At 36.8% G+C, this 18,516-nt stretch overlaps 2 protein-coding genes and 1 long non-coding RNA gene across 4 annotated transcripts; 2 read left to right on the plus strand and 1 right to left on the minus strand.

The window, feature by feature from the left end:
- On the plus strand, window positions 1,155-2,464 carry LOC109726887. Its single transcript, XR_002220652.1, has 3 exons — window positions 1,155-1,522; window positions 1,674-1,695; window positions 2,143-2,464. It is a non-coding gene; the product is annotated as an uncharacterized LOC109726887 (long non-coding RNA).
- Window positions 3,341-6,579, plus strand: LOC109726658 (F-box/LRR-repeat protein At3g58900-like). Of its 2 annotated transcripts, none has more exons than XM_020256402.1 (4): window positions 3,341-3,467; window positions 4,285-5,403; window positions 5,734-5,919; window positions 6,026-6,579. In XM_020256402.1, exons 2-4 carry the CDS (start codon window positions 4,357-4,359, stop codon window positions 6,329-6,331), a joined length of 1,539 nt encoding a protein of 512 aa, XP_020111991.1. In that variant the 5' UTR covers window positions 3,341-3,467; window positions 4,285-4,356; the 3' UTR covers window positions 6,332-6,579. The 2 variants fall into 2 exon arrangements, with proteins under 2 accessions (XP_020111991.1, XP_020111992.1); XM_020256403.1 differs by having other exon boundaries at window positions 3,342-3,467; window positions 4,345-5,403.
- Window positions 15,242-16,223, minus strand: LOC109726362 (U-box domain-containing protein 29-like; the record flags this gene model as incomplete). Its single annotated transcript, XM_020255898.1, is given in 1 exon segment — window positions 15,242-16,223. A coding segment is annotated over 1 exon segment (982 nt), but the record flags the coding sequence as incomplete, so codon positions are not given.

The following is an 18,516-nucleotide window of genomic DNA, read 5'->3' on the forward strand; positions in this document are numbered from 1 at the left end:
TTCATTTGATAAATTACGGATTTCGTTAAATTTATCAGCTTTTATTTTACTTTAATAGCGATGACCTTTTTCAGCTAATGGACTGGCAATTCCATGAACAATTACTAGCTCGGAGCTAGCGGAGATGTTAATTTAAACGGAGTTCCAATCCACTGAAAAATTTATCAGCATTTATTTTACTTTAATAGCGATGACCTTTTTCAGCTAATGGAATGGCAATTCCATGAGCAATTACTAGCTCGGAGCTAGCGCAGATGTTAATTTAAACAGAGTTCCAATCCACTGAAAATAGTAACTTCAATCAAAACACCCAAACGAGTGGGTTTCAATATGAAAATCAAAGTCACACGGTCTATTTCGAAGTTGCCCATGTGATGGATAATGACATGTATAACATTGAACATGTTACTGAAATACTCGAAACAGAACAGCTAATAGACTTCATAAGAACTCATATAGTAGCAGAAAATATCAAGCCTAAGACACTTTTGATCTACTACTAGGAACTTTTATTCGTATTCTTTCATTCTCATAAAACATTATCATTACTAAAGTAAAGCTAGATTGCCTTTCTGAGTATGCTAATCTTTTGCTGAAGTAGAACCTCTCTCTTAGCTCCATTGCTTCTTTTTCTTTTTTTCTTAGGCCTGTTAATTATAGGGCGGTGGTGCCACTCTACCATGGTGTGGTGGGGGAGAATGCTCAGGAATGGTGTGGTACGGAGGTGGTGGCGCTGTGCGGTGAGTGAGAAGGTGGGTATGTGGGTGGCACTACATAAAATGGCGCTGGTGCTGGTGAACGAGGAGTACTACGATGTGGCGGCAGTCGTGGTGGTGGCAGTGGCGGTGTCTTTTTGCGGTGAGGTGGAGATTTTGGGGCTGGATATGGTGATGGTGAGTGCACCGGGGGGGCTGGGTATGGAGAGGGAGAGGGAGAGGGCGATGGAGAGTAATGAGGCGGGTGGGNGGTGCTGGTGAACGAGGAGTACTACGATGTGGCGGCAGTCGTGGTGGTGGCAGTGGCGGTGTCTTTTTGCGGTGAGGTGGAGATTTTGGGGCTGGATATGGTGATGGTGAGTGCACCGGGGGGGCTGGGTATGGAGAGGGAGAGGGAGAGGGCGATGGAGAGTAATGAGGCGGGTGGTATCACAGGGGTGGCCGAAGGGCTGGCGATGGGCTGCCGTGCTGTTCGCGGAGAGGTGTGATAGGAAGTGCTGTAGGAGGATGAGAGCATTGCCGTGAGAGCCATGCAGAAGGCTATAGCCCTCATGTTGATATGAAAAACCATCTCAGCACTCACTTCACTACCTGCACACATTTGTGTTTAACGCACCGCCATTTGATTAATACCTCTATATATAGGCGAGATGAGTTGCGCGTCTCTCTCTCTTTCTCGTTCCTCCTCTCTCTAGTTAGAAGAACTGAAAGTGGTGGAGAAGAAAAACTTTGGAGCATAGCATGGAGTATGGGCTGGATTGCCCGGAATCCACGGCATGATATATTGGTCCCACATGTTGACATATGTAAGTATTCTTTACCATGATTAATCAATGGGCTTTTTCTTAAACTAGCATTGGCAAGAACATTTATTACTCGATTGAACCTTAAAAAGAATGTTTAGCGGACTAACCAGATTCTTATTGTGCCCTTACGTGTGCCCTTACGTGTACGCAGGTGGAAAGGAACTGGGAACAAGGTGAGCAATCCACTCTGTTTGCACTCTTTTCTCTCTTGGAAAAGAAAAGAAAAAGAAAAAGAGTCTTAGATGACCTTAGGGATGTGTACTCTGTTTGAATGGTAGATATCACTAATAGGTTAATTATTCCTTTTCATATGCTGATAGTTAAATCACTGTTGCTACCAGTCAATGCAGCAGAAGCCACAAGTACAGTACAAGTGGAATTAGTACCATAATTTTCCATGACATTTTGTACAATCCTGTGCTAGTCATGTTAAACTCGCTTGGGTGGCTTAGAGAAGTGCTTTTAGAAGAATTATTATTATATCTTCTTCTTCTTTTTCCGCAAGTTTCTTTTCTAGTTTAGAACTTCTGCTTTGGAGTTTTGAAATCACAATTTTCTTCTTTTTTACCACAACACAAAATTTTATATTCTTCTCATTGTTTAGAAATGCTCTATTGCAGATAACTACAGATAAAAGCAGAAGCAGAAGTCCATGGAAAAGAGTGCGACCACGCGTGGAAATTTGTTGACCGGGCCCAGAAGCTATTGACTTCATTATGATGCAGAGCGAAGTTGCGATCGCTTTCATGGCGGGACATGCCGTATCTTCTCCACTTCTTCGTGTATTTGTACCTACTTATATATCACTTTATCCCTGGTGTTTATTTTTGTAGTACGACATATTTGATAGTTCTTTACCTAATCCCAAGGTAATGTTGTAATTTACTCAAAATGCAGTGTACATGAAACTTTAAAAAATTAGAATACGTTTTGAGTTTGAAGTACATAGGTTAAATTGCAACATTCGGTTACAACAGTGACTACCTGTGCATTTAGAGACTCTTTTTATTGGTCTTTGCATGATCTGCATAGACATGGCCCATGTTCTTTGGAATCTAACAACAATTATTTAGTAGCTCTTGAGAGAGGTTAATTACCATCTTATTTTGCTAATTGATTACTATTTTTAGAACTTTGTTGGAATCTTTAAGAGACATTGAGGGAACGGAATAGGCATTTTAGAGATCAGTGATTTGTTCATCGCATTTGTATTTGAGCTGAACAAGCAGGATATTTAAAAAGAAAAATAGAAAAAAAAAATTCTCTTAAACACGGCAATGCAAATTCCCTCGCTGCCGACTTCTTTACACTGCCGAGTTCTCAGCACGTTGTTTAATGTTCCCGCATATATTACTATAACAATAGTCGGCAATTCACGGTGTTTCTTCACCGTGTTTATCGCATATTTCAAATTTGGCCCACTGAAGATGCGAAGTTGGGACCGTAGATCGTTGCGTGACAAATCATGAACCGTTCATCATTGTACCGTCGGTGGATTTCAAATGAGGAAAAAAATGTACGGACAGCTCCTGTTTTATTCCGAAATTGAGAATTGCTCCCTTCACCTTCACCTACTGTTAAAAAATCTGAACTTTTTGTTCAAAATGACGCTTTTACCTACGCATGAACTAAAACTGAGAGAGCAGATTCATTTCGTAGGCAGGGGTAAAACAGTCATTTTAAAAGAAAATTTTGATATTTATGGAGTAAAGTGCAGAGACTGAAAATTGAGGGACTGAACTGTTGATACAATTTGTAATATTGGAAAAGTACAGGGACTATCCATTCATTTTACTCTCTTCTTTGTTTCACCTTTTTTTCGCCATTAAACTTCTCTCTCTCTCTCTCTCTCTCTCTCTTCGCTCGCCTCTTCCTCTCTCCTCCACACTCCTCCGAATGCTAAAAACGCCATTAGCGATCACCTTCTCCTCGATCACACTTCAAAGTGAGCATTACGAATCTCTCGAACCCTCAGTAGTTCCTCTTTCCCCTTTTTTCCCCCCTTTCCCCCCTTTTTTCCTCCATTATTTCTCTTTTTCTTTGGATTTTTAATCTAATATGTCCAATTTCTGAGCTGTTTTCTCTCGCGATCAAAAGGCCTTCTCTTTTAAGTTCTTCGGTGAACCTAGATTGATTAGGGTTTAGATTTTTGGCCCCAATTAGTAGGGCAAAGGAAAGTATAAAATAGCTTCTTTTTTTTTTTAATATTTTTCAAAAAAAAAGTTAGAGATTGGTAATAGCTAGCTTAATGAACTTAATTGATGTAAATATAAGTATATGATGCTTAATTATTTTTTAAACAAAGATATATATTTAAGGGTATATTGCACTACTAGTCCCTGAACTTGTAGTAAAGTTTTACTTTGATTCTCAAACTTTTGAGTTGGACATTCGACCCCTGGAACTTTTGCAAGTGCTTCATTTTAGTCCTTGCCGTCGCCCATTGATAGAGGAAAAAAAAAGTTATAACCCACAATCCTAGTATGAGATGGAATTGAGATTTTTCGCTTGAGGACTAAAGAGAAGCAATTTTAGGAGTTTGGAGTATTGAATGTTGAGTCAAACTTAGAAGTTCCAAGATCAAAAGTTCAATTTAAAAAGAGTTTGAAGACCAGTTAATGTACCGAACAATTTGCTATGTACTTCAGAAAACAACACAATTATGGTGTTAATGACCAAATCCAAGATTCTAAATCGTTCAAAGGCGCGATCTGATCATCAATTTCGACATGATCGATACATGACGATATCTTTGGTTTCAGATGTAAGCTTATGCTTGTGGGACGTTCTGCTGGGGTCTTGTTTAATATCGTCTGCTGCAGATTACTCATATCATGGCTCAGTTACTAAAGCTAGAGGGTCAAAAGGCGCAACGTACTTATTATGCCGAGAACTACGATCATTTCTCTAATCTGTCAGAGCCCATTGTTCATCACATTTTTGGCTTTCTTGGCACGAAAGACATAGCTCGAATCGGCACCCTCTCGAAAAGATGCAGAGAGATGTTCATCTCTAGCCCGTACTTGAAGTTCGCATCCATCTGTTCGTACGACAATCCGTTGTGCAAGCAATTCAGCGATTATGTGGACAGAGTTCTAAGCCTGAGGAATTCGTCAGAGATAAGAAGTTTGTCCCTTCGCTGGGTTTGCGATAACAATGAGTGCGACGTGGACGTACATCTTGTCGATAAGTGGATTGATATTGCCGTAAGACGTGGAGTTCAAGAGATCGAGATTGAGGTCGGGGTAAGGGAGGATGCAATGTTCAACTTTCCGAATTTCAGGGATGCAGTGTTCAAGTTGCCGAAGTGTATCTTCATTTCCAGAAGCTTGAGAGTGCTTAAGTTAGATATGCGGTATAATCGTCTCCAGGAACCTACTGGAGCTCTTCCTTCTCTTGAGGATCTGTCTCTATGTTCGCTACAAGTTTCCGAAAGTTGCCTTGAAAAATGGGTTTCTAGTGCACGCCCATCGCTTAAAAGGTTGACGATTTCAAACGTGCAGGGTGTGTTTGAAAATCTGAATATCGTTAGCAAGTCTCTTGAAGAGTTGGATATATCCGTACTCTCATGTAAACTCTTGAAGAATGTCGACATCTCAACGGAGAGGCTGGGAAAGTTGTGCTTAGACTTAAAAACCTTATTCACTAGGCATCTTCACAGCATGAAAATCGCCGCCCCTAATCTCCAAGAGTTGACGTGGATAGCGGGGATGGCGAGTAACGTTGAACTGAGCGAGTTTAAACTTCTAAAGAATGCTACTCTCTCCGTTGGTATATGTAATGACTACGTAGAAGGCTTTACTATCGGCAACCGCTTAGCAAAGCTTTTTCAGAGTGTACGGTTTGTTAGCGCACTGCAAATAAACAGTGAAGTTCTCGAGGTAAACACGCTCTTTTTTCATGTGTCAACTTAGCTGCTAACTCCATCCCTTGAACATTTTCAAGTCCCTGAATTTTCTTATTGTTTCTGTTTACTTGAGGCGGGCTAAGAAAGGTTGTTTTACAGTAAAAGTCGACGGATGCAGCTTTTTCTCTCTCTTTACCTTGTTTGACGAGCAAGGAATAAATTGCAATACACTAGAATCTTAGAGAGTGAAGTGTTTTAAGTGATACTTCGAGGACGAAGTCACTGACTCTCCATAGACCTTTATGAATATTTTCATACATATCTACCGACATTAACTTGAATTTTAACTGATACCATCCTGCAGACACTTTTCCTGCGTCATCGCATATCCGTTGCGTTGGATTCTCTTCGGCATTTAACCATTACAGTTGAATGTTTGACGCGTTACCATTTCTCAGCTTTTGCTTCCCTTCTCGCGGGCTTGCGTAATCTACAAACTTTATCCCTTAAATGTCATCGTGAGAATCGATATCCACCGGACCATTCATTGGTGAGTGTCGACTCAAAACCAACGACACAAAAACACAGTCCTTTATCTTTCTCCGTGTCGCTCGCTTGCGTGTTGCTTTAACTTCACTCCTTTCTTGCTTTTTCAGTGGTACAGGTGGAAGGCCGTCAAGTTTAATGAGCAGCACAGTAATGGATTTCGCAATCTGCTTGGTGATCAGCTAAGTATGATAGAAATGGAGTTGAAAGGAAAAGGTCATGAAGTTGTGTTTTTTGTCGGAAACATGATTAAGGCTGCGAAAGGCTTGCGGAAGATCACTATCGTTTACTCGAGAGAATATTATTCCGAGATGCTGTCGAAGATGAGGAACGAAATTTCCGCGACCGCGCTTCTACCTCTCGAAGTGAATTTAGTTGAGAAAGAATTTGGTGGATACGAAGATCCTGAATTATAAGATTACACTTTTTTAAAAAAGTTCTGTGACATGTATTTGCTAATTCCGCACATTTGTTACTTCGATATTTTGAAAAGTTCGAAGATCGACGATGTAGGTTTTGTTTACGAAGTTCTTACTCAGATGTTTTCCATTTCCTATCTCGAAGCAATGCGAACGGTGGATATGATGGTGATCTTACAGTGGGGACTATTTCGGATAAATGTTTATTGTTCTTAATCGTCCATTATGTAAAATGGACGCGCAAATCTCAAAGCAATATGAATGGTGAATCCAATGGCGTATAGTATTCATTTTTTTATTATTGATCTTCATCTCCAACACACTTTTTCTTCATAAACTTATTATTATTAATGTTTTTTACTCAGTGATTTTGGATTAAAAAAATTACATCTAATTTTTAACAAACGCACTATTCTCTACTTGAAGGAGAGTGCTACATACTACAATAATAATAATAATAATAATAATAATAATAATAATATGTATTAAGGGTGGATTATTATTTGTTAATTAGTGTCAAGCGTTAGTCTCTTGTACACGTGTCTCGCATTGATAGGTCCACTTGGCCCCCAATTGGTCCGTGAATCATCATCTCTCCGTTGCGAAATAGAAAACGAAATACGATTTACTACTTGATGACGTGGATATATATATATATATATATATATATATATATATATATATATATATATATATAGGGTCCGGCTACTATACTATTATGAGTATGATCGCCCTCGTACTCATAAGGTGTTTTCGATGATAGAGCTTCCGAATCAACGATCCACACCGTTAAACGTTATTTACAGTATTTAAAATTTCTAGAAATCAAATTTTATAGTTTTTCGACATCATTTATCTTACGATCAAGAGGTCAAAAATTTGACAATTTTTAACTGCCGGTATGAGATACTTGCTAGTTTAACGGTGTAAAAAAATCAGAATTTGTTGAATTTTTGATAAAAAATTCTATTCACTACATAGATAAAGATCAATAATTCTTGATCTTGAATTGAAAGATCCGATCATCCTTTTTTAGGACGTCGTTCGATTTTGACCGTTCATTTTATGTCCACTTGATGGACTTTATTATGATTTCGAAAATTTACAAAATTTATTTTCTAGAAGTTTCAAATATTCTAGATCATATTTAACAGAGTAGATCTTCGATTCGGAAGCTCCATCATCGAAAACAACTTATGAGTACGAGGGCTCCAATACTCATAATAGTATAGTAGCCATGACCTATATATATATATATATATATATATATATATATATATATATAAAATCTATATATAAAATCTTAAATAATGGATCATGGTTTACATTCACCATTGAAAATGACCGGATTCAACTTATTAGGAGTTTTGTTTATCTGACCAAGCTCAATTAATTTGAATGCAACACGTGTACTTTAAAACTTTTCAAAGCAAACAAAAAGATTTATTTTTACGTTATCTTGGATGATCAGGAGTTGAGATCGATCACTTCATTAAACTTAAATTTTTCTAAATTATTTAAACTTATGAGAGCTTGAATTTTATTATTTTTTAATATTATTTATTATTTATTATTTTATAAAATTCAAGTTTTATAAAGTTCAAATAGAATAAATCGTGTTTAATATTGCCGTTCTCGATTAGAAGTCCCTTCACCAGATACCTCTTCCATTTACTTCTAAAAATATTTTAGCTTAAAAAAATATTATTAATTATAAGTGTTTACATATAACCTCTATTATCACTGCTATCAAATTGTGTTTCCTTAGTTGTCATAGTATTAGAGCCCTAATTCCCTACCCATTAAAAACAACAAAATAAAAAATTAAAATTAAAATAAAAAGTAAAAATAAAGCATAAAGCTACTTTTTTGTGGACCATTGTTTACAGAGGCTTGTGCCTTCCACACCTTTATATGATCACTCATATCTTCTTTAATGTAAATAATAATGTAAATAAATAATAATAATAATAATAATTCTCACCTTTATTCTATTCTATTCCAACTCTCTATGTTGGAAACAAACTCATCACACTCCCCACACTTTTCTCCCCCACTTTATCCGCCATTGTTTCCGCAGCAATAAATGTACCCAAAAGATATTGTAACGCATTATTGATAAGTTAATATTATACATTTATGAGTTAGCAATTATATTATATTATATATATATATAGAGTTCGGCTGGGGTATTATTGATAGTACTAAGAATTTGATCATATCGAATTTTTCACCGTTAGATTTAATTAGATTATACTATTCAACCAACCACTCACTCAATCCAGGAGAGTCTACAATCATCCTAATCATCCATTTCTCAATCCAAGGCTAAAAAATCAATAAGTACCAATAGCTTAGTGCTATTGATAGTATTTTAGTCTAGTTCTATATATATTATATATATATATATATATATATAATATATTATATATATATATATATATATATATGAGGCTGCTGTCTCTCAGGAGCACGGAGGTCTCGCGTGCTCCTGAGCCGTTTCGATGATGGAGTTTCGAACGACGAATCGGCTCCGTTAAACTTGATCTAGCGTATTTAAAGTTTGCTAGAAAATAATTTTTTGCGATTTTTGAATCTCATTTACACTAGCAATCGAAAGGATTCAAAATCAATAATTTTAACGGCTAAAAAAAAATCCAATAAAAAGTGGTGATATAGCACTAAAATTTTCGATCAGAAATAATAGACTTGTTGTAGATAGTATAGAAGTATTTTCTATCAAAATTTTCACTCTGATTTAATACTTCACACACCGTTAAACTTGAAAACGACAGATAACAACCATTAAAAATTATGGATTTGAATCCTTTCGATCCACTAGGTAAATGATATCGAAAAATCGCAAAATTAATATTTCTAGAAGTCTTAAATGCGCTAGATCAAGTCTAACGAGCCGATCGTCGATACGAAAATTTCATCATCGAAAACGGCTCAGAGCACGGAGGTCCGTGTCTTTGAGAGCACAGCAGCCCTGCTCTATATATAATATTATATATATGTCCGCTACATGCTATCGGTAGCACGGAGCGCTCCGGCTACCACAGTTATATATATTAATATATATATACGAGAGAGTCCGCTACTATGCATCGAAACAAATTGGTAGACGGAGCGCTCGTGCTACCAAGTTGTTTTCGATATGCGGCTTCCAAATCGACAATCGGCTCCGTTAACTTGATCTACACTATTGAAAGTGTTTAGAAGCTAAATTTCTCAGTATTTTCGACATAATTTGACTATGATCAAAAGATCTCAAATTGACAATTTTAATGGCCGTGTGGTGTGTTTGTGAGTTTAACGGTGTAAAACAATCCAAATGCGATGAAAATTTATAGAAAATTCTTTTCACTATTTAAGTAAGATCATATCAGTATATCTGATCTTGAATTAAATCTTTTATCATCATTTTTTATGAGATTTTTATTTCAGCGTTCAATTTTAGACTACTTGTTTGATAGTAAATGATATCTGAAAAATTATGAAATTAGTTTCTAAATGCTTTAATGTGTAGATCAGTCTAACGAGCCGAATCGTCGATTTGGAACTGCATCATCGAAACAACTTGGTACGAACGGAGCGCTCCGTGACACAAGTGTGTTTTCGATATCAGCTTCCAAATCGACGATCGCTCCGTAGACTTGATCTATACTATTAAAAATATTTGAAAACTAAATTCAATAATTTTCGACATCATTTGGCTAGTGATCAAAAGGTTCCAAAATCTACAATCTTTAATGGTAAAGTATATGATGGCGTTTTTAAGTTCAACAGTATAGAAGTATTCAAATTAAGATGAAAATTTAATAGAAAATTCTACTTAACATCAATAGCAAGACTAATACTTTCGATTTCAAATTGTGAATTCTTATCACTGAGTTATAAAATTTTCATTTTCAGCGCGTTATTTTTAGACTACTCGTTTAATTGGTAAATGACGCCGAAAAATTATAAATTTAGTTAACCGAATACTTTCAATATATGATCAAGTCTAACGAGCGCCGATCGTTGATTAGAAACCGCACTCATTGAAAACAACTTGTGACACGGCAGCCGCCACCTCACAATGCTACCTATAGTATACCAGCTAGCTTATAATATATATATATATATATATATATATATATATATATATATATATATATATATGGCATTTAAAAGAATATTAATTTCAAACGTAGCTTACCCTGAAAACTTTCTATTTGATGAACTTCGTACATGCATGGATATATAAAAATAAAATGGGTGAATGGACTTACCCTAGATAGTGCTACGAGTCCCTTCAATCTAAAAGCTTATTCTGAAGCTCAATTTTTGTCGTAAATACACTCATCCGAATTTACGTGTTTTCAATATAAGCCACATATCTCAGGAGAGTTCAAGGGCTCAGCCCAAAACTCCATAACTCCGAAAATATGATATATTTAATAGAACTAATTAAATCTACATATTAAAGCCTATTAGATCCAACCCACTAGTACATATATCAAACCTTTCACTCATTTAATACTTATTCGATATGGTACTACTGATATGTAAACTCCTACTAATAGATAAGTCTCGTATTGAGTTTTCTTCTTTTTTTTTTTTTTTCCGATACTGCTTAAAATAGTCATTTATTAACTTAAATATTGCAGATAAAAATGTATATTCTTGTTCTTGATTAATATTATTATTATTAACTTTTTTTTTTTGAGTGATAGATAGCATGCAATTCGCTTCGTTTATTTCATTTAGAAATAAACTTAACTAGAAATGTGAATCAACTAGGATTCGAACTTAGGGACCTTAGGTACCAACCACAAAGCGCCCTTTGCCACTTGCTTTAGGGACGGTCGGTAAAAGCAGAGGAGCCTAACTCGATATATTGATACGTCACGCGCACATTAACAATATTTTTGGGTACCTTCTCATGAGGTCCAATAAGCATTTAGTTATGGAGAAAGCTAACAAGTCTCCTCCTAGCTTTCTGTTTCATCATTTAATTAGAGGCATGAGTTGTACACACTACACACACAGGGATTGGAGTGGTCAAAAAGAAAGAGCATAGCCTTGTTGGATTCCAAGGACTAAAACTACACACAAAATCTCTCTCTCTCTCTCTCTCTCTCTCTCTCTTCTTTAATTTCTTTATTACAATTTCTTGGTCATCTCATGTGCAGGCCCCCATCACAGAATACAGAGTCTGAGTCAACCAAAATTACTCATCTTTCAAAGATACTATATATCATAAATTGCCAATAATATTTCCAAGAGCAACCGACCAAATCTTAGTACGATTAACTAAGAACTTAATAGTTGGTGTTTAATATCTCAAATTTAAAATTTAATTATTTTGTATTTACGGCCGAGTTCATTTCTAACAAATGAACGAAATGAATAAACTACTTTTCTCTCCAAAAATATTTTAAGAGCTGAGCTCCTAGGGAGAGTTTGGTTTTCTAGAAAAAAATTTCTAGAAAATAGTTTTTCTGGTTGAAAAAGTATTTTTGGCAATTTTGATTTTCAGCAAAGTAGTTATTCTGGAATTTTTTTTTTCCAGATTTTATGGGAAAAAAATCTCCTTTTTGTTTTTTTTTTTCTAATTTGTTTATTTAAAAAGCAAAAACTATGAAAATAATATTTTCATAATTTTTGAGGAATCAAACAGTACCCTTTTAAATGAGAAGTAAGGACATATTAATAGTAATATATTGAATAAAATGATTAATTTCTTTGGATATATAGTAAACAAAGCATATCCATATATCATAATTTGTGTGTGTGTGTATATATATATATATATATATATATATATAAAAGTTTCATAATAGTTTATAATGGCATTTATTCTTTCTGATATAATGATATTAATTGAATATAACCACACGAAATAATAATGCACGAAATGAATGGTTGATAGAGAGCTTATAATAAAATTTTTGTTTGTATTCAATTTATTATTTTAAGGGAAAATATTGAAAGGGATTTAATTTCCTTCTTATTTTTTTGGTCGGCAACGTGTTCGTAAATTGCGGCCATGTTTGTCCACTCCCTCTTTTTCAACTTTTTATTTTAATTTTATTTTATTTTATTTTATTTTGTTTTGTTTTTCAACTTGTTCTTGCATGGTAGTTGTTGCATAGCTGGTTCCACATTTATTAGTACAGTTTAGTTTTTGTTTTCTAATTCTTCTTTGGCCAACAATTTTATTTTTTAAAAAATATACACCTCAAAGTGGATGTAATTCGTATATTCGATCCCTAAAATAGGTGAGGTGTATAACTTATTATCTCAAAAAAAAAGAGTATATTATAGTTTAATTAGCAATCCTTTTCTTCTTTTTTTTTTGCTGTAAATAAAATTAGTTTAAGAAAAATTTAATTTAACACTTCATCTAAAAGAAGAGAAAAAAGAAAAAAAGTAAATGAGGATCAGCACCGTATAATTTCTTATTATGCCCGAGTAAGATTTTGAGATTTAGACAAAAATTTGATAGACAGAAACAAATATTAGAGATTCGAGAGTGGGACAAATCATATGACTCATCAAATTATATATCTTACTAAAATCTCATTGAGCAGTTTTTCAATAACGTCGCGCTCATCTAAAAATACTAATCAAAGTATATTTTTTAATAACACTATATCGATCATCTAGCACGACTAAATTAATTAGATGTTAACATCTTTGCAATTAGGTTGATCAGATTAAACTAGATAGAATATAATACTTGGTGGTTGGTACCCGAGACCTAAGTTCCAATATAATACTTGGTATGTAGTATAATTAATCCTTCAATTGTAGACTTTCTCATCACCTAACTATCAAAGTTTCCACATGAAGGTGCTAGAAAAACTAAAAAAAAAAAAAGAAGAAAAGGGCCATGTATGTTAAGTGATTGTTGGGGATTTGTCATATATATATTGTGATTGGTTGAGAGGGTCAAAATGATGAGAAACTTCTCCATCTATGGACATGAGAGTCAATTAAAATACACAAATAACTTGTGTGAACAAAAGAAATTAATAGCCAAGTTAATTTCCAATTGGATGTTTCCTTCTCATTTATGAGTTCATAGTTGACAAGTAAGTCCCTTGTTCTACTAGCAAAATTATCAATAAATTAATTAAAGTGGAATCTGTCATTGACCAAGTCATCGCAATACACGTAACCAATTAATATTCAGATTGATAAACTCAATCAAATATCACATATAGCAGGCACTCCAATCTGCTATTACATTGTAAATTTATGGATTAATTTCATACATGTCCCTATAAACATAGTAAATGGCAAATATATTCCTACGAAGTTCAAATTTTATATGTAGTTTCTGTAAAAGTTCTGATATTTTCAAATATGTCCCGATAGTTTACTTTTTTTTTTGAGAGATTTCCTAGCGCAAGTGGCAAAAGGCTTAGTGGTTTGTACCGGAGCTCCAAAGTTCGAATTCTAGTTTATTCATATATTCAGCTAAGCCATACTACATATGAAAGTTGAACTTTGTAGAGATATATTTGCTATTCATTATATTTGCAGGAACATGTATGAAATTAATCCAAAATTTATAATACAAAATTTAAACAAAATTCCAGTGTTAAAATAGAGTTTATAAAAGCTTTTACTTTTATTTCAAAATTTGCACAGGTCATGCAAAAATAATATATGCCTGTGTGGACCCCACACAACCTACTATTATATTAATATTTGTAAAAAAAAAAAAGAAAAGAAAGAAAAAGAAAAACTCATTTACTTTTGAGGAAAAAGTAATCAATTGTGTTGCTGTCCATTTCAGAACCTGTTCAATGACAGTTCCTTCTACTATACCCTGCAGGATTGTCAATAAAAAGACAAGGAATTATTAATGTACTACTACTCTTCTTACAGGTCCATGCAAACACCTAGAACATAGATCCAATGAAATAATTAGGGATAAATTATACAATATTCTCAAAATCAAAAAAAAAAAAAAAAACAAACTTGAGGCCACTTTGTGATATGACCAGGAGTAGACTCTCCAGAGCTAATTTGTAATATAGCAAGAAACTTTCCAAATGAAGCCTCTTGTAAATCCTTTAGATTTCTTCTTTTTTTTTTCTTTTTTTTTTTTTTGAATTGACATTCAATTTCCTTTCCCTTGAGAAAACTTAGGACAGTTTCTCACACTACATAAAAAGTGATTGGAATTAACATAACCAAGTAATTACAGCATACAAAGTTAGCTTGTTAAAAAACAAGAACAAACATCTGATTCAATTAATTCCCCAGAGAAAGAAGAAACTGCTTTATTTTTTTCTTATGAATATATTCAGAAGTACTGTAGGGTGTGTCAAATTTATTATAAGGTCATTTGATCACATCTCAAACAAAGATCCACAAGTAAGAAGAAGAGGAGGAGGAATTAGAGGTGCTTGCTACAAATATATATGCCAGCAAAAATTTGAATCAGATCACAATTGACATTATAATTTTTCTTTTTCTCCTATTCTATCTCTTTTCACCTGTCAAAAAAAAAAAAAAAAAAAAACGATAAAAGAACCTCTATCCAAGTTACCATGTACAACAAATTCCCCTGTATTAAAATGCATGATTTGTGTCTTGGTCCGTGCCGCGCAGGCACTCTTGCATGATCTGAATATTCTCAGGCAGATCAGGGCAGCGCTTTTGTCTTGCGGCTCGCGAGCCCGCCGCTCTCCATGAGAGCAGCCAGCGTTGGTGAGGAGGCCGGCCGCGAGAGCGCGCGCGGCGTCTCACGGGCCCTGGCGTCGCGGTGGCGGTGGCAACCACCTCCCAACAGCACCCCGACCCGCCGCTCCGCCCCGCTCCCTCCCGCTCTTCATCATCCGTCCACCACCAACTCCTACCGCACTCCTCCACCCCGCATATCTCCCCACCCTGCCCTCCGCGTCACACCCGCCGCCGCTTCCAAAACTTCAACCGCGCCGCCCGCCGCCGCCGCCCGCCCCGCCGCGCGCCCCCCATAAAACCGCTCGCCGCGGCGCCCACTGCGCAGCGCGTCACCATCTCCCCCCTCCCCCGCCGCGACCCCGCCCCGATCCCGGCGAGGCACCCCATCGCCGCCGCCGCAGCCGCCGCCGCCGCGGGGGCGTCGCCCTCTCCGGCGAGCCGGATCAGCTCCGGGATCAGATCCGGCGCCTCCGCGACCGCCGCGGCCTCCGACTCGCTCCCGCACGCCGCGATCAGCGACTCCAGAACCCGCGCGGCGTCGACCCGCGGGCCCATCTCCTTCGTCCTCAGCACGCGGGCGAGCGCCGCGGCGGAGGCGCCCGGGTCGGCGGCGGCGGCGACCGCCCGCTTGTCGGCGCCGTCGGCGGCGAGGACGAGCGCCAGAACCCGCGCCGCCGCCGCCTCCGCGCCCTCGACCCGGAGCAGCGGCGCGACGGCCGCGGCGAGCCCGTCCTTGTCGACCTCCCCCTCGTCCTCGTCGTCCTCCTCGAGGATCGCCGCGATCTCCCGCAGCGCCGGGGCCGGGTCCGCCGCGTCGCGCGCCTCGCGGAGGAGCTCCTTGACCGCGGCGGATGGGGAGGAGGAGGAGGAGGAGGAGGAGAGGGTACTAGTAATCGCGCTAGGGTTAGGGTTAGGGTTAGGGTTAGGGTTAGGGGCGTTGTCGTTCCAGAGGCGGATGAGGCGGAGGAGGGTGAGGTTGGGGACGAGGTCGGTGGAGGAGAGGGGCTGCATGGTGGCGGGGCAGGTGGCGTTGCCGGACTGCAGCCAGCGCTGGATGGAGGAGCGGTCGTAGGTGACGCCGGTGCAGAGGCTGACGGGCGACCTCATGACGTCCAGCGATATCGGGCAGCGGAAGAAGCTCGGCACCTTCACCTCCAACGCCCTCCTCGTCTTCTTCTTCTGCGCCAGTACGCCCTCCTCCCCCTCCTCCTCCTTCCTCCTCCCCATCATCATCAATCAATCAATCAATCTATCTATCAACACCTTGCTTACTCTTTAATAATCTTCTTAATTAATTCTACTAATTCCTCCTTGTTGCTACTCCCCCTGATTGTTCTGATTCCTAGCTAATTAATAATGGGTGTGGTGTGGTGTGTTGTGATGTGTTTTGTGTGTGGGATTTGGGATGGTGATGCTCCCAAGGAGGAAGAAGAAGAAGAAGAGGGAGAAGAGATGATGAGAAAAGAGGGAGGGAGGGAGGAGAGAATGGAGTAGAAAGGGAAAGATGGGGGAAGGAGTGGGTTTTAAGGTGGTGGAAATGGAAATGTAGGAGTAGATGGAGAAAAATAAAAAAACCCCCCTTAACTATAGATTATTCTACAATTGGTCCTTGTACTTTCCTTAGTTTAGGCAAACAATATCAGGAGGAGAAGAAAAAATATTTGATAAAAAAGAATATTTGATGCCTACTACCTAACCAATAATTTGTAAAAAAAAATTAATCATATAGCGAAATATAATAAATTTTAATACCTAAAAGTAATATAGGTCACGTATAATTATATGACTGTACTGTGTAAAGCATAATAAAATAATAAATAATAAAATTTAATATTTTGGGTCAGATGTTGTATAAAATTAGGTAGATATGAACTAAAGAAAAAATAATTTTAAGTAGAGGGGTCTCCTTGCATATTTCATCCTTTTCAAAGGAGAGAGAGAGGGAGTCAAAGAAACTGAGGGAGGGTGATGACGTAGGATGGGGGGTTGCTTTCAAATTTTTTGGGTTTTTCTTGTTTACTTTGCCAATTGCTTTCCCATCTTTCTTTTTCTTTTGTTTGCTGCGCATATTTTTTCACTGGTATTAATAATGGTGTCGATCCGTTTATTCAAGTACTCTCTTTTTCTTATTCTTTTTTTTATTTTTTTATTTCTCTTTTTGCCTTGTTTGGTCTACGGTCAAAGGTGCGTGTTCCGGGTTAGCTGATTTCGTGGGGATATAGGTCAAAATTTAAAACTGGGGTGGGGATTGGTTACGTGGGATTATTCGTGATATTATATGGTCTCATTATTCCACAGTAATTTTACTGGAGCTGTGGGACCCACGTGTGGTTAGGAATTACCAGTAGGAATGCAAACGGGACGAATCCGAATGCAAGAAAGATCGCCATCTCTCTTTTTCTTTTTTTCTTTTTTTTTTGTGACGGATCAGGACATATATTTTGAACGGATTAATTTTTATCATATTTTCTTATTATACACTCATTTGAAATGAATTGAAACGAAAATAAATTTAGGACAGATTTTTAGCAGATCGACCATCACTTACGATTTCATTAAAAACGAATCAGTACGGATGCTCCACTAGCCTGGATCCATTTGCATCCTTTAGTTAGGAGTTTTTTTTGTATTGAGAGGGTATTTGATGCACACGGCATGTATACACAGAGGCCTCTGTATTGCCCATTAGAAATTTAAATCTAAATTATTTTTTTTTACTTGTACCACTTTAGGGATTTTTACGTACTAATATGATGAATTATTTTTTTTCAACTACTCCGTCCTTCTTTATCATTGATTGTTTGTATGGCATGAATTGGAAAGAGTTGGAGACAGAATCGTACCAAATGTAGTTGGCAAAGGCTTAATAATTGATACTCAAAATTTTCAAATTCGAAATCTATACTTATTTCTGAAAAAGATAAATAAAGTCGATAACTTGCTACTTTTCTCTCTTAAGAAAAAAAGGACAAAGTTGGAGACTGAATCATAGAAATTATACATTAACCGGGCGAGTACGCTCAATTCATTTTACTTTATTGTACTTATTAGGTTAATATAGTTCATTCAATTTCAATCTCAAACGAAGCATTATAAAATAGTGAATTCTCAACAATTTTTGCTATTTACATATATATATATATATATATATATATATATATATATATATATATATATATATATATATATATATATATATAAGCTATTTAGAGGCCGTAGATTACATCTGAATTCAGATTTAATTATCTCTGTAATTGAGTTTTGTGATTTGCTCTGATATATTTGTGGAGACTTTGACTATTTCGTCAAATTTTTTTAGAAAGAAAGGTAATTTGCTATAAATTTTGTTTTTTTTTTAAAAAAAAATAAATTTTGCTAGAAATATAAAGTAATTAGATTTCGAATTTAAAATTTTAGATACTAATAATTAATTTTTTTTTTCACTTACCCTGGCTTGGTACTGTTCTGTTGTTATTGTAGGGATTATGGTCTAC

The sequence above is a fragment of the Ananas comosus genome, linkage group 21 (genome assembly GCF_001540865.1).
Source record: "Ananas comosus cultivar F153 linkage group 21, ASM154086v1, whole genome shotgun sequence".
Lineage (NCBI taxonomy): Eukaryota > Viridiplantae > Streptophyta > Magnoliopsida > Poales > Bromeliaceae > Ananas > Ananas comosus.

Bases quoted from the DNA above. Each gene is read 5' to 3' on its own strand.
- LOC109726658 (XM_020256402.1), top strand. From the start codon at position 4,357: ATGGCTCAGTTACTAAAGCTAGAGGGTCAAAAGGCGCAACGTACTTAT. The intron at 5,404-5,733 runs GTAAACACGCTC...ACCATCCTGCAG, and splicing joins TAAACAGTGAAGTTCTCGAG to ACACTTTTCCTGCGTCATCG. The intron at 5,920-6,025 runs GTGAGTGTCGAC...TTGCTTTTTCAG, and splicing joins ATCCACCGGACCATTCATTG to TGGTACAGGTGGAAGGCCGT.